The 22,377-nt window shown below is 41.7% G+C and overlaps 1 protein-coding gene across 6 annotated transcripts in view; it reads left to right on the forward strand.

Annotated features, from left to right (window-relative positions):
- GBA2 (glucosylceramidase beta 2) overlaps positions 1–22,377 on the forward strand; it is a 103,735-nt gene that overhangs the window by 53,653 nt on the left and 27,705 nt on the right. For all 6 annotated transcript variants that reach the window (XR_015049156.1, XM_085845654.1, XM_085845656.1 and 3 more), the window contains 5 exons: positions 8,529–8,654; positions 9,593–9,741; positions 18,981–19,085; positions 19,174–19,281; positions 20,587–20,738. Coding sequence is in view for 5 of the 6 variants with exons in the window: in XM_085845654.1 (XP_085701780.1) it covers positions 8,529–8,654; positions 9,593–9,741; positions 18,981–19,085; positions 19,174–19,281; positions 20,587–20,738 (640 nt within the window). In the remaining variant the exon portion in view is untranslated. The remainder of the gene's footprint in view (positions 1–8,528; positions 8,655–9,592; positions 9,742–18,980; positions 19,086–19,173; positions 19,282–20,586; positions 20,739–22,377) is intronic.

Consider the following 22,377-nt stretch of genomic DNA (forward strand, 5'->3'; position numbering starts at 1 on the left):
AAAAATATGTTAGTTTTTTTTTTTAGTTATTATTATATTAAATTAGGGTATGGTGAGATGCGAATCCGTACACTTCTGAACTTCCGAGGTGACAATGGACTGCATTTTCAAACTCGATGGGATCGATTTACTCAAAGATGTTTAGACGGACCACAAATTAATTATAGATTGGAAAATATCGAAATGAGTAGGATGAGTTACTCAACTCCAGCAATGATAAATCTTGTTTTAGGTCATATTTTTCGAAATGGTAATGAATTCAAAGTCGGTGCAGTCATTTCTTAGAGTAAATCGACCCCATAGAGTTCGAAAATGCACTCCATTTCCACCTCGGACATCCAGAAGTACCCGTAATCGTACCTGACCATACCCTAATTTATTCAAGTTATGAGACTAAAAGTCGTCATATGGAGCGACCTCTAAATCACCTCCAATCAAGCTAAAAATTTATGCGCGTTATCGGATCATATTACAATAATTTTAATCTTGTGGAGCAACATTCTATTTTTTTGACTTTTTTTGGACCACCCTAATTATATATATATATATATATATATATATATATATATATATATATATATACATATATATATATATACATATACATATACATATATATATATATATATATATATATATATATATATATATATATATATATATATATATATATATATTGTTGAGAATTCGCACCTGCCGGCGTGCGGACGGCCGCGTCACTCGAATCGCGACCGCGTCGCCCACCGGACGGACAATTCAGTCGTGACCCTCCGGGAACTATCACCCGGAGCCAGTCACGGGTGGGCCTTTCGATCTCACCACAATCGTGCCAATCGGCCACCCGCGTAGGATAGGGTTGTTCGCCAAACTCGACCTACCGAAGTATCCACGCGGATGGTAAACCGGGCGATCGTACTTCGCCGCAGGTCGACTCCGGACACGAGCCGCTTGGGCGGCCCGTTCCGAACTATCGGGATAACCGAGTGGTGTTATCGTCGACCTCGATGGTTCAGATTATTTACCGGGCATTTTTCACCCACTACGAACCCTTTACGTGAAGCAGGATGGAGGGTCAATAAAGAAAAGACGAAGCGAAACGGGAAAACAGTTCACACAATGCACATTTATTTCCCAGCACACGGAAAGCATATATATATATATATATATATATATATATATATATATATATATATATATATATATATATATATATATATATATATATATATATATATATATATATATATATATATATATATATATATATATATACAGCCATACAGTCAAAATGCACATGTAGCAACCAAAACAAAAGCAACAACGACGCAGAGTTACTGCTGACTACGCACACACACGGCAACACTTATACAGTTCTACTTTACAGACGGCGCCAACACACATTTACACAAAAGCAAAGGAAAGAAGCCATCCTCATAGACAAGGGGGCAGACAGGCCTGTAGGCCAATTGTGCGCGTGACCTGGAGGAGCTGCCAGGTCCGCGAGACCGGGGGGGTGGCGGGGGGGTCCTACCCGCGTCCTCGTGACGCGTTGGCGGACGAGCCACAGATGTGGCCGCGTGGCTGTGCCCCGACTCCGTGCTCCTTGGCGGGTTTCGTTGGCATGACGTTTGGAGTGGGGTGGGAACGGGGCACCCTTTTTGCACTATCGCAGCTTGGGGGAAAGGGGGAGTTGTTGATGCCCTGGTGGAGGAGAATGGCTGGCTGGCTTGGGTCCCGCGACGAGCGATCCCACACCGCGACCTCGTCGCCGACCGCCGTCCTTCTCGCCTCGGACCCGAGCTCCTTTGCCTCTTCCCAAAACTCTTCTCAGCCGACTCCAGAACCCAACTCTCTCAATGACACTCTCTTCCCCCGGCTCTCTTCCACTCTCCAACCAAAACTGACTCACTCTGCCACGATTCGCCTTGCGCTCGCCATTTTATAGGCTGGCAGGAGCAGCTAATATGCAAATATTCAGATCAGGATGACCTCTGGGGCGGAGCCACGCTCGCCCATTGGTCGGAGGAAATGGGGGCGTGAACCTCCCTGATCCTAGAATTTGCATATATCGATTTCACACAGACGCGCCTGGAGGCGGGGCCAAGCTGCCCTGCGCTTGCTAATTGGACAGAGGAGAAGTGGGCGTGTAGCGTTCTTGATCCGAATTTTCCCTCGGAAAGTCCGCTATTTGCGCTCGCGGCTCGGTGCGCTCGGCACCAATCACCGAACGGGCCCGAGACAGCCCGACGTTCAGTGTTCACAGGTGGTGCGGGAATGGCCGTAGAAGGAGAGAGGTGAAGGTGGTGGAGGGTTTTCCGTGGTGGTTGATGGTTATGGCGCCGTTGGGAATGGCGGTGATGCAATGTTTGTGGGATTGAGTTGTGAAGGTAAAGGTCATGGCTGTTGGCGTTGTTGTTGTTGTCTGAGGGTTGGAGCGTGGTTGTCGTTGGTGACGATGGCTGGCATGGTGTTTAAGGTGGTTGTTGTGTGATGGCGGTTGAGACGTGGTTGGTTCAAAATAAAGATAGAACAGAAAAACGCCTAACTCAAAGGATCGCAGCCCGAATGAATCACACAAATTCCCTCTATACAATGGGTTTGTACAAACTACACATGTACTTGGAGATATCTCACCTTCTTCTTCTTCTTCTTTCGGCTGCTCCCGTTCGGGGTCGCCACAGCGGATCATCCGTATGATCCGCATAGTGATTTGGCACATGTTTTACGCCGGATGCCCTTCCTGACGCAACCCTGGTCGCCTCTTACGACACAGGGATATGGTACACCTATTTTAACCGGGGTATACACCGGCCCAGTGCACTGGTACTCAGTTCGCCGGCCTCGGAAGGATGACAGGCTGAGTCAACCCCCTGGTGTATTAATTCAGTGGCCCAACGGGGCTTGAACTCGGGACCTTTTGGATCCCAAGCCGCTGCCCTAACCACTGCGCCAACACCAGGCTCTTAGAGATATCTCACCTACGGGCCCTGAATGGTGGTTTGTAAATTTCCACAGCCGTAACAATATATATATATATATATATATATATATATATATATATATATATATATATATATATATATATATATATATATATATATTTTACAGGGTGTCCCTAAAAAAAATGAAAAAATCATTTGAAACTTGATTATCCAAGTAGCTACATGTCCCAGGCAAAATAAAGTAAATAGGCTTCATGTTGAACAATAAAAGATTTATTTATCAAAATTCGAACAAGAAATTCAGAGGGATGTAGATTTTATGACAGTTTTCTCAAAACTTCACAAATATTCAATATGCGCACCGCCTGTGACACGACACGCGTCAAGTCGGTGGTCCAGCTCCTGCCAAACGCGCTGTAGCATGTCTTGCGTAATATTCTCCAGTGCCTTAGTGATTCTCTGCTTAAGTTCCTCTAGGCTTGTCGGAAGAGGGGGGGGGGATATAGACCAGTCCTTTCACATAGCCCCATAGAAAAAAAAATCACAAGGTGTCAAGTCAGGTGAACGTGGTGGCCATTTCAACAGCACATTGTCATTATCACTGGCACGCCCAATCCATCTTCCTGGTCGATTCTCATTGAGATAAGAATTAAACATTCAATTTAGTTACTTTTTACACATTTTGTTAAAATTTGAGATCATTTGAGCGAGAATTAGCTGTTATTAGACTACGAAATGATGTCATTTTTTTAGGGACACCATATATATATATATATATATATATATTGCATCATTTGCAAAAAATTATTCTGTCTATTGATTTTTAAGTGTACATTTTTTGTATAACCATCATTGAATTAAGTTATAAATGGGCTAATCTCAGTTTTTGCAGTAAACATGGCGACTGAAGATCGAAAGGAGTTCCGAAAATACTGTTGCGATCTGTTCAGCTGCCATAAAACGAAACAACGAAAAGATCTTCGCAATGTGTCAAATGATATGTTTATGAAATTTTCTTCAAAGGAAAAGATGACAGACTTTGTACTTAGTGCAGAAAAAAAACTCAGTTGCCACCAGAGTGTATTGAAGAATCATCTTCGACCAGTTCGAAATTATCATCAGAAGGTACTATCGAAGTCATTGTGGAATCTATTTTGACAGATGAGGACGAGGAGGTTTTTGAGCGAGAAGCAGAAGTTGACCTGTTAAACCAGTCGTTATCGATGATAGGCGAAAGCCCATTCGACAAACAAAAGACAGAAAGGAACCCAGGGTACGTTCCTGAAAAGCGAAGTAAAGTGGAAGATTCTGGGCGAAAGAAATTAGAACTAGTTGCTGGACCAAGCACTGCGGAGAAAACACAAGATACAGCATCAAAATGTGATGAAAACTGCATGCCAGAGGTGATCAAAAGCCTGAAAGAAAAATATGTTGTTTCGAGCCGTTCAGAGCAAATACGTCTACTGACAATATTTGCTTGGAATATGAGCATCAGAGGGATGATGAGCGAATTCAGTTTCTCCCAAAGAATGGCTGTGCAAGCCAAAAATTGAGAGAAAGAAAATGGTATGCTATCATCTCCAAATCCCAAACGGTAAAATATTGCCTGACTAAGTGAGATCCGTCGTAACCGAAGTGATGAAATCGGCCGAATAATGCCGAGAAAAAAGGACTGTGTGGTGGTCAGGAATGAACATGGAAAAGACAAAATTCAAAAACGCCTGGTACTAAATCTCAAGGAACTGTTTCAGAAATTCAAAGAGAAGAACCCTGGCTTGAAAGTTGGATTCGCGAAGTTCGCCATGCTCCGTCCCTCAGAGTGTCCTGGCCGGTTCAGGCGGTACACACAGTGTACAGTGGGGAGAGCAAGTATTTGATACACTGCCGATTTTGCAGGTTTTCCCACTGACAAAGCACGTAGAGGTCTGTAATTTTTATCATCGGTACACTTCAACTGTGAAAGACGGAATATAAAACAAAAATCCTGAAAATCACATTGTATGATTTTTAAATAATTAATTTGCATTTTGTTGCATGAAATAAGTATTTGATCACCTCCCAACCAGTAAGAATTCCGGCTCTCACAGACCTGTTAGTTTTGTCTTTAAGAAGCCCTCCCATTCTCCACTCATGACCTGTATTAACTGCACCTGTTTGAACTCGTTATCTGCATAAAAGACAGCAGTCCACACTCGATCAATCAGACTCCAACCTCCACAATGGGCAAGACCAGAGAGCTATCTAAGGACATCAGGGACAAAATTGTAGACTTGCACAAGGCTGGGATGGGCTACAAGACAATAGGCAAGCAGCTTGGTGAGAAGGCAACAACTGTTGGCGCAATTATTAGAAAATGGAAGAAGTTCAAGATAAGTCAATCTCCCTCGGTCTGGGGCTCCATGCAAGATCTCACCTCGTGGAGCCTCAATGATCATGAGAAGGGTGAGGGATCAGCCCAGAACTACAAGGCAGGACCTGGTCAATGACCTGAAGAGAGCTGGGACCACAGTATCAAAGAAAACCATAAGGAACACACTATGCCGTCATGGATTAAAATCCTGCAGCGCACGCAAGGTCCCTCTGCTCAAGCCAGCGCATGTCCAGGCCCGTCTGAAGTTTGCCAATGACCATCTGGATGATCCAGAGGAGGAATGGGAGAAGGTCATGTGGTCTGATGAGACCAAAATAGAGCTTTTTGGTTTAAACTCCACTCGTGTTTGGAGGAAGAAGAAGGATGAGTACAACCCCAAGAACACCATCCCAACTGTGAAACATGGAGGTGGAAACGTCATTCTATGGGGATGCTTTTCTGCAAAGGGGACAGGACGACTGCAGCGTATTGAGGGGAGGATGGATGGGGCCATGTATCACGAGATCTTGGCCAACAACCTCCTTCCCTCAACAAGAGCATTGAAGATGGGCCGTGGCTGTGTCTTCCAGCATGACAATGACCCGAAACACACAGCCAGGGCAACTAAGGAGTGGCTCCATAAGAAGCATCTCAAGGTCCTGGAGTGGCCTCGCCAGTCTCCAGACCTAAACCCAATAGAAAATCTTTGGAGGGAGCTGAAAGTCTGTATTTCCCAGCGACAGCCCCGAAACCTGAAGGATATGGAGAAGATCTGTATGGAGGAGTGGGCCAAAATCCCTGCTGCAGTCTGTGCAAACCTGGTTAAGAACTACAGGAAACCTCTGATCTCTGTAATTGCAAACAAAGGTTTCTGGACCAAATATTAAGTTCTGTTTTTCTGATGTATCAAATACTTATTTCATGCAATAAAATGCAAATTAATCATTTAAAAATCATACAATGTGATTTTCAGGATTTTTGTTTTAGATTCCGTCTTTCACAGTTGAAGTGTACCTATGATAAAAATTAGACCTTTATGTGCTTTGTAAGTGGGAAAACCTGCAAAATCGGCAGTGTATCAAATACTTGTTCTCCCCACTGTATATGTATGTACGATACAACAAAATGTGAAACTCATGATGTTTCAAAATGCCACAGATAGCCGAACTTCCTAACTATCATCATGTGATAGCACACATAGTTTGTAACCCAGCACAACCGGCATGTTATTTCAGAACTTGCGAAAGTTGCCCATCAATTGAAGACTTCAAAACCGAGCTACTGAGTGATTATGAACTTGAGGATATTGATGAAGTTCAGTTTAAACGGTGGACATCCACCGACAGATCTGAACTGAGCTCCATGGTCCTGCCTTTGGAAGAATTTATTAATCAATTCTGTGAACGCGCGTCGTGGTGAAATTAGTGAGACACGACTTCATTGCCAAGGCCCAATCTCAGTTTCTGAAAAATAAGAAAGACAAAATTGGTGAAGGAGAATTTGTCATTATTGGAGACTTCTCAGACAACTATTCGTTTGTCGTACAGGATGCGGCCAAAGGATTCCATCGGAACTGCTCTCAAGTGACAATTCACCCCTGGGTTTACTATTTCAAATTGGACCATGGCAAATTAAACCACGATTCGTTCACCATTATATCAGAATGCAATACTCACGACGTTGTCTCAGTCCATCTCTTCCAAAGAATGCTCATTGAACACTTAAAATCTAGCTTTGGAAATGTAAAGAAACTTTACTATTTCTCAGAAGTTTGCGCTGGCCAATGTAAGAATTGCAAAGCCTTCATAAACCTATGTCGTCTCAACTCAGAGTATGGTATTGACGCAGAATGGCATTTTTTTGCCTCAAGTCATGGCAAGGGCCCTTCAGATGGTGTGGGAGGTACAGTCAAACGAGAAGCAACATGTGAGAGCCTGCGTCGACCTTACGACAGTTAAATTATTTCTCCAAAATAACTTTTCACCTTTGCCGAAAATGGTTTGAATGAAATGAAGTTCAGTTACGGGATCCAAGAGGCGTATGACGAGGAAGAACAAAATCTGGAAGAAAGGTTAAAAAGGGCCAAAACCATAGCTGGAACTCAAAATCTTCATGCTTTCATCCCTATTTCTGAAACTGCTCTTCAAATATGCGAATTCAGCCTGAGCGAGGAACACCGTATCGAGTCAGCTATTTCAAAATCTACACCAACTTTTAACGGGAAACTCTCAGGTTATGTCACAGTGCACTATGATGGAAAATGGTGGCTTGCCTGCATCATGGAAGCCTTTCAGGACACTCATGAAGTGAATGTGAATTTTCTTCATCCAAATGGGCCTGCCAGTAGTTTCTTTTTTCCTGACATTGACGATCACTGCATTTTAGACATTTCTGATGTACTTCTTTCTGTAGAACCAAAAACTGCTACAGGTAGAACCTACACAATCAGTAAAAAAGAAACACAGCTGTCAAATAAAACATTGGTTGGTAAAAAATGTTGAATATAATATGCGAGGAAAAACTCTTACTCTTACTCGTATCGCTTCCAGTTCCTGCATGTGCATGTGGAAAATTTATGTACAATATACTGATATAGTGTATTGGAAATCTTGTGTTCAAATATTGTGCTTTGTATTGTGTGTCCAGTGATATGTGGACCCTGAACAATAAAACCATAATCACACTTGAACCCATTGAGATCCCATTTTCATTTATGCTGAGGTGTTGGAGTATATTAAGGGATATTCTCGCACGAAAAAATCGGGACCATCGGTTTGGCTGGGGAGCGGGGGCCCAAGGTCAAAGGGCGCCCCAAACTATAACTTTTTGGATTACTGTTTCGGAGTGATTTTACTTCACGCGATTCGAAAGATCTCGATTTTATGAGCATTTTGATACCAATATCAGCCAAATTAGACCACTACAACCTGTGATATGGCCTCTGGAAGATTGTGGGGCAGCCGGGGGTGCCCAAATTTGGGGGGGCCCCTAAAATGGGCCCTGATTGGCCCACAGGTCTAAAAGTTGGTATATTTTTTTCACCCAAGTGAATAAATGACCAACATATGGGGAGAAAATGAGGTATTCGTGTCGGGAGGGTGTGTACACTTGACATGGAATGCCCCAACAATGTGGGCTGCATATTTGTTCTTTCAAGCTATTTTTGTTGTTTTGTAATTGAAACTAAACTGAGATTTTTACATATATATAAAAAAATACGACTGATTCCTCCACAGACGTTACACTCGGTGGTTTGGCTCAAATGGAACAGCAGCTCCTGAACTTGCACGACACGCATTGACTCACTACAAAGAATGGGAAGATAGGATTGATAACTGGCAGAGGCCCATCCTTGAAGATCTGTAAGTACTGTACAGTATTGCCATATGTGTGGATGTTTCCATTGTTTCATAGTGAAGTGGAGTGCAGCTCCACCATTGCGGGTGTATTGCCATCAATACCTTTTTCAATCGACTAATAACACTTGGTGCACGCTCACCCCAGAGAAGCACTCAAGCACCATATTTTGCCTGAAAAAAATGTAACACTACCACTACTACTTCAATTGCCATAATTAATTGCACCTGCTTGTGTGTTTTGCCGTGGGGGAAGTTTGGCCAGGAATTGGGAATTTGTTCAGTGCCCATTAACTCGTCGACTCTTGACTTATTTACACCAAGGGCTTTTTAACGATCACCCGCTAATGCTAGCAGATCAGACACCCAGCTCAACGTTCGTCTGAGTGACGGTGCACTTTGTGATGTAAGCTTCTGCCTACAAAGCACCAATGCGGCAGTTTGTAGTCTGGTCAGGAATCGAACCCAGATGAGACAGCGCAAAGGTAAGTAAGTGTGCTGCCTCAGCACTATCCTGTCGACCTTGACTCAAAGCAATATCCAGCTTGAAATGACATTGTAATTCATTATTTACATGATCTCAGGCTCATAGCAATAATTATCCATGCATTAAATTTATAATGCGTTGTCAAGAAATGCTCTTTTAAGGATTTGTTTTTTCTACTTTATGAAGTCCTAGTGGCCAAACTGTAAAAAGAGAAAAGAAAAGTGAAGCCGAGTTTGAACCTTCACAATGTCTTCTCGTGTTTAAAATAGACTTGTGTCGCAGGATTTTGCTAATGTAGCTCAATTCCAGGATTAAATACACTTTAGTTTCTGTAAAGTGGCAACTGAGGTATTGCTGACAGCGAATGACTTTGCTTGTACCTAGAGTGTCCTGCGCTGCTGCTGCTGCTGCATGAAACACCACAATGATTTACCACTTTGGCCTTTTCTGCATGTAGCTCTCTTCCCTCCTGGTACAAGTCTGCACTCTTCAATGAGCTGTACTTTCTGGCTGATGGTGGGACAGTTTGGCTGGATATACCTGAGGGAATGGGTCATGACCTGCCCAACATTTTGCATGAATATGGACACTTTGCCTACCTGGAAGGTGTGATATTAACCCGAATGGTCTTCATACATTAGTTTGTGGCTTTTTGTAATGACTATTATTTTATGATTCCCAATAAATGTGGTAGGGAGGGGTTGAGTTGAAGAAATGGGAGGGTCGACTTGATTCGTTGTAATGGAGGAAGTCGCTGGCGGTGAGGTGCTCTACGGCGACTGTCACAGTTGAAGAGGAGTGTTTGGGTAAACTTCTGTAGTGGTGGTGATATATATTTTTCCATACCTGACAATCTGGTTGTTTGCTGGCACACCATTAATACTATCACGTCTAAGGCTCCGTTAACATGGTTTGTCTCGGTGCCGGGATCCTTTGTCCCAGGAAACGGCCGAGCAGCTTCTATCTTCTACTGCACTGCATTCAATTACTATTTACTCTTTATTCAATTACTACCCCAAGGTTTCCCAAATGAGCCAAAATTGATGACATGCACAGGAGGCAGATAGATTGAACATGTTTCTTACCTTTTTAAAGGTTTATTTGTAATGAATATGGAAGGAAAAGGTGGACGAGACGAGCAGTTCGGAACAAAGTGATGGGAAGGTCTCATCTAACCCTGCCCACAAACAAGAGGTGTTTACGCATACAATATTACCCTGACTATCCTATCTATAAATTACATACGCTGCTTTCTCAGTTTCATGTGGAACAAAACTTAATCTGATAGACAAAAAACCTAAATACATGGCAATCTCACCTACTTGATTCCCACGGATCATGTCACACTGACAACAATCCAGCTCTGGACCCCCACTCTTCCACATAACAATACTATAAGGACATTTGCAATAGCCAATTTGGCTTTGTCTTCTTGTGGCTTCTTTTTCAATAGGTCCCGCAACCATACTCTTACCGACACACATGTGGAAGTGAATAACAAATTGATAACGAATCGATGAAAACCTTCAACAATTAATGCCTCGTCTTGTTTACTGATTGTGAACATTCTAAAACAAAGCCAACCAGCCATCATTTTTGGTGTTCAGTAATGCCTGCTGAAGAGGTGCAGTCTGATAACTGTAAAACCATTGACTAAACTTTTATTACTAAGGGCAATTTCCTGATTATGGTGCCATTTGTGATCCAACTTTGATCGGATTGAATCAGTGCAAACATTAGAGTAGAAATTGAAGGTTCATTTGATTAGTTATAATATAAATTTCTAATCTGTTGTTGAATTCAATATTTTCCAAAAGATTCAACTCAAGTGGAGAAATGGGACATTAACCATGATGCTATCATCTTTGGACCAATGATGTTGTTGGTTTACATTTTGAAATGGCTTCTCACACCCTGATGTCATTCCTTACACCGATGTCAGAATTTTTCAGCTCCAATAATGAGTGGTGGATTAGAAAATCCGACATATCCTACCACTCTGAGTCGGATCACTCATGGATCCAGAAAGCATATGACCCCCATGTTGACCAGCGAGGAGCGTGATCATGTTATTCATTGGTTGACTGAACCCCCCCCCCCCCCCACAAAGCAGGCTTCCCTAAGATCACCCAAACAAAGCCGTACCTCGTGGTAAAACGCACGTGGGTGTCAAAAAGGTGGGAAGACATGTGCAGTATCTTGTAATAAAAATGGTGTTTATTTTAAAAGGTACAGGGGGGATAAGGGTAAACAAGGCACTAAAAATAGTCCGGAACAAACCGAGTGGTTGACAAGACACAGATAGGGATGATGGGGCACGCCAACTTATGTACAAAGAAGAGATAAATAAATAAAGCCTAACCCCTTCATGACATCATTTACCAGACTCTCATCTAGCTATAATTGTGTGTGTGTGTGTGTGTGTGTGTGTGTGTGTGTGTGTGTGTGTGTGTGTGTGTGTGTGTGTGTGTGTGTGTGTGTGTGTGTGTGTGTGTGTGTGTGTGTGTGTGTGTGTGTGTGTGTGACCACTGTTTCTCGACAACCACTGGTCCGATCTAATTGAAACTTGCCAGGTGTATTGCTGGGGACCTGAGGATGTGCCTTTTCAAGGTTTGATATTAATCAGACAAGTGCTTCCCAAGTTATGGCCATTTATTTACCAAACCAATAACAAGACACGTTGTTGCGTGGGCGTGGCCGATGGGGGAAGGGAAGCTCAGCCGCGTTCCCCATTACGGGTTACAACGTACGGGCTTCCGGAGAGTGATGACTTCGTGTATTCTAATAATTTCTCGATTTCTTATGTGCATTTATAGATAATATAAACACAATGCCCCAAGTTATGATCATTTTCATATTAGACGGTGCATAAATTTTGGTAACATCAGAGTGAGCTGGTGTGCTCCGAACCAGGAAGTAATTTTTTTTCTCTCTTCTCTTTTTGTTTTTCCTTGCGATGACATTGCGAAAAGGCAAAATCTGTTGGCGCTAATTGAATATTTGGGCATTAAAACTAAATTGCGAATAATCGTAACTGCGAATAATATGCGAACCTCCAGGCCACGCACGTACGGGCACGCGGGAGCGAAGAAATGGCCTGTGGTTGTTGTTTCTTGCTAGCGGTTTGAATATTTATTTAATTTTTTTTTTTTTTTTTTTTTTTACGGGCACGTACTCGTATGAAACAATGGGGACAGGCGGGGAGAGCTTGAGGGAGGCAAGAAGTTGGTGTGGAGCAGGTCGTGTGGATGGTGAAGTGCAGCTCAGGACCGGCAGGATGACAAATACAATGAGGAGGCCAAGAGCAATGTACGCAGAGTCCACGTCTCTCCCAAGCAGTCGTTATATACACACACACGCACACGCGTTGCCGCCCGCTGCTTGTACATTTCACCATCTTGCCAGCCATCCTGCTCCATGAAGTGGCCACAAAAGTCGTATGCCCTTCTCCAAGGCTCCACAGCCGACCTCACCAACACAGCCTGTGGTGCACCGGTCAAATAGTCCATGATAGTTTCCTTCAAATGTGCCATGCACTTTCTTTGTTCATTCCTTCTTAAATGCCACAAGTCCTCACCTGGCCTCACCTGAGTAGAGGTTTTACACAACACAATGTAATCTATACTTTCTTCAAGTTAACGCTCACTGCCTCCTCGGTGCACGATACAAATATACACTCGGAAAAAACTTTGGGCTCCTTAAACCGGGAAATCTTCTTGTCACATCCACTTGTTACTTTTGCTAATAGGTTTTTGTGTCGCGTAAATTTTAATCTTTCTTCTTGGACATTGGTAGAACTTCGTCATTAACAACAATAATTTATTTAATTGCCTTGTATCCAATAAGCAAAAGGCACTATATAAATATGATTATTCGGGTACCCTACCGTTTTTGTTTTGTTTATGAGGGTACGAAGCTTTACAGGCTGGTACCCTATTAATTTTCTTGTGTTTATGATTATTTTACAGTCCATGACGTACTTCCGCCGCCATTTTGTTGGTTTATTGGTTCATGAAAAAATATTTTCACGAAAAAAATAAGTGACCACTATATTCGTTATTGTTGTGTGTCTGTCTGTCTGTCTATGTCTGTCTGTCCCGAGCATAGCTCCGTGGGTTTTGAACCGATCCTGATAAAATTTTGGTGGGAGGTTTATATCATGATCTCGTTGTGTTTTCCTGAGAATGGGCATGGTGCGCCCATTATGGGCAGAGCCACGCCCAAAAAAACACTTGTTTTTAGGGGGTAGCCAATTTCAATTTGCATCTTCTCCTAGGGGGTTTGTTAAATCTGACAGGGGTTTCGGTATTTGGTTAGCCCAATGGCACCTGCATAACCCCACGGAGCTCGATATTTTTTTTTTTTTTTTTTTTGTTCCATTTTCGTCCCAAGGTCAAGGTCACGAACTTAGAAAATTTCGAATTTTGACATAAAAATCGAACAACCGCCCAAACTTTGAGAGCTCGGATGACAATATTTTTTATGCATAATCTTCAGGTCATTCCCCACCTAAAATCTTGAAACCATTTTGCTCCATCTCGAACACCTTGCCCGTGGCGCCCCCATCAAGTTTGTTTTTACGCTGATTTCATCAAAGTATGGATAATCCGAGGAGTGTGAAATGCCATATAGCCTATATGACGTTATATTGTTCCTGGAATGTTCCGGAGAAAGTTTTGCACCAAAGGTCATAATCCTTGACCTTTGACCTATAAAGTTCACAAAGGTCAAATTTTCAAAGTTGTGGGAATCGAACCGGGTTTTCGACCTTCTTCGACGAACTAACTCCATATGTATCGACGAAGCTATGTCACGTATCCCATTTCCTTATTTTAATGTCCACAACATTGTTTTGGGACCTTTAAAGGTTATGCAAAGGTCAAATTTTCTTAAGTTGTTAAACGAAACCGGGTTTTCGACATTTTGCAGCTAATAACCTGTCACTCGTACCACATCATGTTGATCATTTTTATAACATTGTTTTGTGACCTTTAAAGGTTATGCAAAGGTCAAATTTTCTTAAGTTGTTAAACGAAACCGGGTTTTCGACATTTTGCAGCTAATAACCTGTCACTCGTACCACATCATGTTGATCATTTTTATAACTTGGTCAAACATTATCACATTGTCTCATCCTTGACTTCTGAAACAATGTGCATCATCAAATACCGCTCATGAACCATCGTCGTCTTCAGACTTGTTTCCTTTTAAATACATTTTCTCTGCAACCGCTTGAGCGATTAACACAAGATTTTTTTCAATATAGGAGTGACTCATCATGGAGATTTTTTTTTTTGATAATGATAATTATGACATCAGGTCATGTGGTGTGGCAGCCATGTTGGAAAAAAGGAAAAACTTTGGACCTCTTCTTTTCAGAAGCCGCTGCATAGAAAAAATTTTTTTTTTTGAAACTTGGCACATGCCAAGTACTCCCCATGGGAATAAAGTGTTGATAATGATGACATTATCAGTGAGGTGGGATATGCCAGCCATAATTGGATGCGTCAAAATCCTTATCCGATCAATACGAAGATTATTGAGGGTGATCTACGAATAAATTGGTTGAGAGGTTAAATTGATGAATTAATGGTTCACGTGGTTCAGCAGCCATATTGGTTTGAAAACAAAACCTTTTTAAAATCTCCTTCAAAATGGCTTGCTATGTTGATGCAAAACTTCATGCATATGATCTCCTAGCCTTGGGGAACATAGGGTGACAATTTAAACCTCAAAGGTCACATGGTCTGGCAGCCATTTTTTTTTTTGAAGAATAAACCTTTAAATTTATGTTCTCAGGCTTAATTATGCCATTGGTGCCTTTAATTATTATGCCATAATGATGATATCCATGACTTGGATTGGCAGCCATATTTTTTTGAAAAAAATAACCTTCGAAAATGTTCTTCTCTGAAACGGCTAAACAGATCAAGGGGAAACTTTACAGGTATGATCGACCACCCATGTGGAACAAAACTTTATAGTTATGATGTCATCGGTGACATGGTTTGGCAGCGATATTGGATTTTGGCGAAAACTTTAAAAAAATCTTCGCTAAAACCGCTGAACCGAATGATGTGAAACTTTAACTTTGTCAACGACTACCCTTGTGGATATATGAGGGATCGCTGAAATTGCATCACTCACGTGGTCTGGTAGCCATATTGGATTTAAGGAAAAATTAAAAATATATATTTGTCTGAAACAGCTTAACCTATCGGCGTGAATCTTTACACATATGATCCAATACCATTGGTGCACATAGTGTGAAAACAATGATGTCGTCAGTCATGTGGTTTGGCAGCCATATTGGATCGAAAAACTAACCTTATCCTATCAAAAGGAAACTTCACAAATGTGATTGGCTACCCCATTAGTCAGGTTTAAAATTTATTACATCAGAGATCATGTGGTCAGGCAGCCATATTAGATTGAAAAAAGAGATCCGTTAATAATCCTCTTGTCTGAAACCGCTTAACATATCAGTGCGAAAGTTAATATACATGATCGACTAACCATGATAAATAAAGTTTGATAACTAAAATGTCACATGGATTGAGACATGGCAATATGTAGCAGCTATATAGGATTGAAGATAAAATCTTTTAAAATCACGTTCTGTCAAAATGCAGCACAAATCGATGCAAAACTTTAGGTACATCAATGAGTACCAATGGTGATAAAAGTTTGATAGCTTAAACATCATCGGTTCAGTTTGGATTATTTATTATTTTTTCCGTATGGCTTTCACAGATTCATTTGCTTTTAAATATATTTTCTTGGCAACCGTTGGTCTGATTGACACAAATTTTCAACATAGTATGCAACTACTCATGGAGAATTTTTTTTGTGTAATAATTTTTGATGTCATCGGTCATGTGATGCAGCTACCATGTTGGAAAAAAAGAAAAAACTTTGCACCTTTATTTCTCCTTAACCTCCTAAACTCTGGGAAAAAAAAAAATCACCCCAAAAACGAAACTTGGTTCATTGTCAAGTACTCCCCATGGGGAATAAGTGCTGTTAACCATGACGTCATTGGTGCCTTCATTATGACGTCATTTGGCAAGTACTATGCTTTATCTGATTAGTATGAAAATTATTGAAGGTCATCTACACAAAAATCATGGTGGAGAATGAAAACTTATGATGTAATAGGTCATGTGGCTCAGCAGCTATGTATGTATGTATGTATGTGTATATATATATATATGTATATATATATATATATATATATATATATATATATATATATATATATATATATATATATATATATATATTGTTGTGGTTGAGGAAATTCGCAAACCACCATTCAGGTCCCATAGGTGAGATATCTCTGTAAGTACATGTGTAGTTAGGCCCAAACCCGTTGTTTAGAGGGAATAAATGTGATTCATTCGGGCTGCGACCCTTTAAGATAGCCGTTTTTCTGTTCTATCTTTATTTTGAACCAACCACGTCTCAACCTCCATCACACAACAACCACCAACCGCAACGCCACTTCACAACAACAACGCCAAAAGCCACGACCTTTACCGTCACGGCTCGCTCCCATAAACATCGCATCACCGCCATTCCAAGCGTCGCCATGGCCATCACCGCCACTTTAGGCCCCCACCGCCTTCGCCTCTCCTTCTGCGGCCATTCCCACGTCGCTTGTGGGCGCCGAGCGTCAGGCTGTCCTGGACTCGTACAGGGCGCGTGCCGAGCCACGGGTACAAAGTGCGGCCTTTCCGAGGAGGAGTCGGATCAGGAATGATACACGCCCACTTCTGTTCCGTCCTATCAGCAAAGGCCCACCCGTGACTAGTTCCCGGCGTTGGTCCGAGAGGGTCACGACAGAATTGTCCGTCCGGTGGGCGACGTGCCGCGATTCGAGTTACGTGGCCGCTCGCACGCTGGCGGGCGCGAATTTGCAACAATATATACATACAGTAGACTCGGCGTAAGTCGTCACCATTGGGACCGAGAAAAAAGTGACGACTTAGACATGTGATGACTTGCGCGTATGCGAACATTCATGATGACTGTGGGGTGAAGGATGAAGTCGTGCGTGGCCTGGACATGTACGTGTGAGAGGGCGCAACAATCTCTAAGCCGGCTATTGTACCCAAAGGGAAACACAATCCTCGGGGCATAGGTGGGGGTTCATTGGTGAGTTGGAAAGTGATCAACAAAGATGGAATTCATGAATCACTTTATCAAAAGTAAAGATAACGAACAACTGTAAGACAACTCTTATACCATCGGTGATGGTATATGACCATCGACAAATGTGGAATGAATGGCTGTTAGAATTCATTCATTGGAATGAATGTAGAATGAGTTTTCATATGGAATGAAAACTCGTATACCATCGACAAATTACATGACACACAGTCATGATGACTACCACTCAATACCGATGTGAGAGTGAGTGTGGTGATGTACAAAACAAGCCAATATAAAACCATGATCGGACTTCAACACTAAGCTCGATCGATCCTTTACTCCTTCGCCAGAGACTGCATTGCGCAGCCTGTCTACCTCTTCAGATGCATGTGGGACGGCACGCTGACTGAGCTGAACGCAGCGCAGTTATAAATAGCCTATCACTGGCGGTGTAAACCAATGAGCGCGCATCACGATTCCATGAAATCGGGCTTCTCACGAGGTAGAAGTTCTGTGTGACGAGTTAGGCGTGGTAATTTACTTGAGTTTCCATTACGCGGGAATGGACAACATCTGACGACTTAGACGAAGTGACGACTTAGAGATGACGACTTACAGACTTTACTCAAAGGGATTTAACATTAGATAAATTCGGGACTTTTTGATGCTGTTGACTTAGGCGAAGTGACGAGTTACACGCTGCCGACTTACGTCTCGTCTACTGTATATATGTCAACCTTCAAAAATCTTCTTTTCCAAAATGGTTGAGCAGATTGATTTACAATTTACAGGTATTGCAAGCTTTTTGTTACAAACTTTACAGGTATAACCCGTAACCTGTTACAAACTTTACAGGTCCACGAGGAACAAAAAGTTCCTCACATATGACATCATAGGTCACATGGTTTGGCAGCTACATTGGATTTACCCTAAAACCTATAAAAATTCTCTTCTCCAGAATGGCTGGACAGATCGAACGGAAACTTCACATACGTGTTCACAAATAATTGATAGGTCACATGGTCTGGTAGCCATTTTGGCTCAAAGGAGATTAAAAAATATATATTTCTCTGAAACCACTTTGGCTATTGAAGTCACCTTTATGAGTACGATCTATTCATCAAGGGGAGTACATGTTTAAAATTTCAACATGATTGGTCGCATGGTCTGGCAGCCAGCATTTTATAAATATCTGAAGAAGAAGAAACCTGACAATATTATCTTCTCCAGCCATGTGACTATGTCTGTTAATTATGTACTGTTTGAACTCGGTGGCACCCTGTCTCAATTACATATGTACTGTTGGAATATACCTTTCAACCCTGAAGACAAAGTGGGTTGTATCAAAGTGGGGCAGCTTGGAACCGTCATAACTGCCCGCAGTTATAGAGTGGCCCATCTAGTTATTGTTGTAAAAAAAAGGCTGCACTAGTTTTGTATTCCTAGCTGTATACTTTCAGTTTGCCTGTTTGGTTACGATATAATCCCTGAGCTCATACTGCTCACGCCCCAGTTTCAACAGCCAAATCGACATGGAATACGCTCGTGTGCATATTCCATGTTATATACTCTCATGCATATTCCATGTTGATTTGTCTGTTGTCTACTTATGTGCTTGATGTGCAAATGATGTATGTATTGGCTCCTTTATGCACCTGGATGCTAATTATTTATTTGTATGTACTTTGCAGGACAAGAATACAGGATGTACAACACCTATGATGTGCACTTTTATGCCTCCTTTGCTCTCATAATGTTGTGGCCGAAGTTGCAGCTCAGCCTGCAATATGAAATCGGTGTGTACAATGCATGTTATTGCACTCAAAGCTCAATCACAGTGGCTGACATGTATTTTGATCTGAACGCATAACCTGTTACCTGCAGCTGCTACTATAATGCAAGAAGATGACAATCAGAGGGTACATCTCATGGATGGAAGTCGTGGCAGTGTCAAAACTCGTAATGTGGTACCTCATGATGTGGGAGATCCAGGTGTGTAGACTGTATCCATCATACCGTACTACAAACAAAACAGACACACTAACAGTATCTGTTTGTATGTTTGTTTGACTGCTATGCACTCCTGAACCACTTGGTGGAGTGAATTGAAAGCTTCTGGGTGTGCACGGGAATGTTTTAGATGGTTAAAAAAAAATCATAGCCCAGATGGTTCAAGATGTGGAGGAGAGAAGGGAAGCAAAATGTCAACGTAAATATGTATTGTATAGTACTGTTCGCGGTAGGAGAGGATATTGCAAATTGTAGTAAAATATGCCAATTCCGGGGGGAATTAACCTGACTATAAGGACGGGTTCTTTGCTAATTTGTACAAATAGTGGAGAAATATGGAAGTTCTCTCTTTCTCTCTTTCTCTCTCACTGCTTAAAGTAGTCTTTGTATCAGAATGCTGCATTTGCATGGAATGAGTGGATAAAGCTGCTATTGTACTGCTTTTAACCAAACTTGGTGGCACAGCGGTTCGATTCTGAGCCGAGCCGAGTCGTACCAAAGACTTTTTAAAACATGTACATGTCGCTTCCTTGCTTGAGGGTCAGCAGTTAGAGGATAAGAGTACGGATGAACCCCATTGGTTGACATCCCATGATGGAGTAGGAAAATGTTTGTTTCTTCATTGTGCTGCTGACTGTAGAGGAAAAAAAATCGATTTGACAAGATTGCGTCGCCAATGCCCAGAGTTCCCTGGCAAGATGTCTCACTTCCCACAAGGTGTTTATCCAAAGTGGATTCCTGTGTTGTCTGATGTTTCTGTCTGCATATTTCGCATGATTTGTGTGACAGCTCTTCTATTAATCTCAGCCTTCAAAATAAATAAATAATGTTTCCTGATTGCTGCTGCTAAACCATTCAAAACCATCATGTACTTTACACTGTATGAAGTGATGTTTCCCATTTATCTTGTCTTTCTGACATCCACTGACCCGTATCATACCATACTTTTGTTCACTGTACAGTCTCACTTTTATGATGCCCTTGTGTACATAATGGGAGTGCTGTATTATTTTTGACTTTCGTGGCATCATCGATCTCCTTTCACTTTTTGCACCATGTAGAAAGTGCCCAATGCATGAATGGTTTGATTAAGGAATTGTCTGTGAGCTCTCACATTTGTCCGAACGTGCATGTGATTAAACACGTCTGTGTGCAATGCGAGTTCCCTCTAGAGGATGATATGTGCATGCCATTATATTTTGAATATTTTTATCCTCTTGCCATGCATGTATTTTGAGGAAATGTTCATGTTGCTTTTGTATGCTGCTTTGTATCTACATGACGCAGAGGATGAGCCGTGGCTCCGCGTCAATGCCTACCTCATCCACAATACAGCCAGTTGGAGGGACCTAAACATCAAGTTTGTCCTGCAGGTGTTTCGTGACTACCAAGCCACCGGTGATTTTGACTACCTGCAGTACATGTGGCCGATCTGCCAGGTAGATTTTCATAATGATCTACCTCCTGGTACGAGGAGGCAGTGCTCTTCTAGGAAGCTTGTCAAGAGGATTGCTTTGTGATACATTTCATAGCCAATCAGGAACCCTTGCTGGCAAGACTTTGTTGCCTCTACAGAAATTGCTGGGAAATTTACTGAGGGTTTGTTTTCAGTTTAGTAGTTCACTTTTTTATACAAGGATATAAAGTGAAAATTTTGATAACCATGTCATAATTCTCCTCTTTCTGAAACGGAGTTTGTACTTCCTTAAAGGGTTGCTTTAAACCCTCTACCCTGCTTCTATTGGTTTAAATCTTTGTGGCATTCTTCTTCTTCAGAAAAAAGGCATCTTTTTTCAGAAACAACTTGTGAACAAAATGGTTGTAGGTGTATTTATGAATACAATGGAAAAAAAACCCAACAATTTTCTCATTTTAATAATGTACACAATTTTAAGGGCTCGAGCAAGCACTAAGTTTTCATGACAAGCAAATTGAGTCATTGTGATGGTTGCACCAAGTTGACCTTTCCAGTGGAATCCACAAGAAGCCATGTTTGAAATCCAAGTAGCTTCATGATTGTCCCATTTAAAGGCAAGATTAAGTAAGTTGAGAGAATTACTCGAGCCAAAGTACGACCACTTGAAGAAAGAAGAAAAAGAACTCATGGTATTGTAGGTCACCTCGGCCTGGTTAGACGGAGCATTCGAGTTGCAGCGTAAAGGCTGCTTGTAAACCTTTTGACCCCTTTAGAATTAGAATTTTGGGAAGATGGGCTTGTTTGATGATTATTTGATTTATTAGTGATTGCGATCTGTGTGTTTGTCAGTTATTCGACTGAAAAGCAGCGAGAATCGCCAAAGTTGCGACATGGCTTCATATTGTGAATGTCTCAGACAAGTTTAACTTTGACTTCTGGAGGAAAAGTATGAAATGAAAATTCCTACACTACTATATTTGCTCACACCGTAGCCATGCAACAGTACAGATGGGTGTCCCTCAGTACCGGTATTGCTTGAAGAGAAACAGCACGAGTCGTGTGTGTGTGTGTGTTCGTCGCAGTCATTGGGGTAATTATAGAGGATAAAAGTTCCGTCTTTTATAAAAGTTCCGGATGAAAGTTCCATTCCGTCAAATTAATTATTCCCAATTAAAAAAAGATTCGGTCTTGTATGCTCTTTTAACCGTAACATGACCTTTATAATGAGTTTGGAGATGATAGTGTTTGTATACATTTGAGTTTCATCACAAAAAAAAAAACCACGTTGTATCAGATTCCATTCTCATGAAGTCACTTGTGGGCAGGAATCCAGTTTTGATGAACAAATTGCAAATTTGAACAACTTTTTGCTGAATACAAGTTTGTGAATGATTTGAGTTTTTACTCGAAAATTTAACAAGATGCCAAACACAGAAAGCATCGGAGAAGGCTGACAAATTATAGTTTGTACATGGTATGAAATACTGTAAGTAATATTCGATGAAGTGCCGTATGCAACACGGCTAAACGAAGGTGTTCCTGCCCAATATGTAGCCGTTAGATTTGGAACAGAAGGGGGTGTTCACCAAGTTCCGTTTGATGCCAGTGGAGTAGGTTGGGGGGGGTGGAGGAGGGGGCGATTTACACCATCAACTTTTTAA

Source organism: Eptatretus burgeri, chromosome 11 (assembly GCF_056783735.1).
Source record: "Eptatretus burgeri isolate ZD-2024b chromosome 11, Ebu_testis_v1, whole genome shotgun sequence".
NCBI classification, from domain to species: domain Eukaryota; kingdom Metazoa; phylum Chordata; class Myxini; order Myxiniformes; family Myxinidae; genus Eptatretus; species Eptatretus burgeri.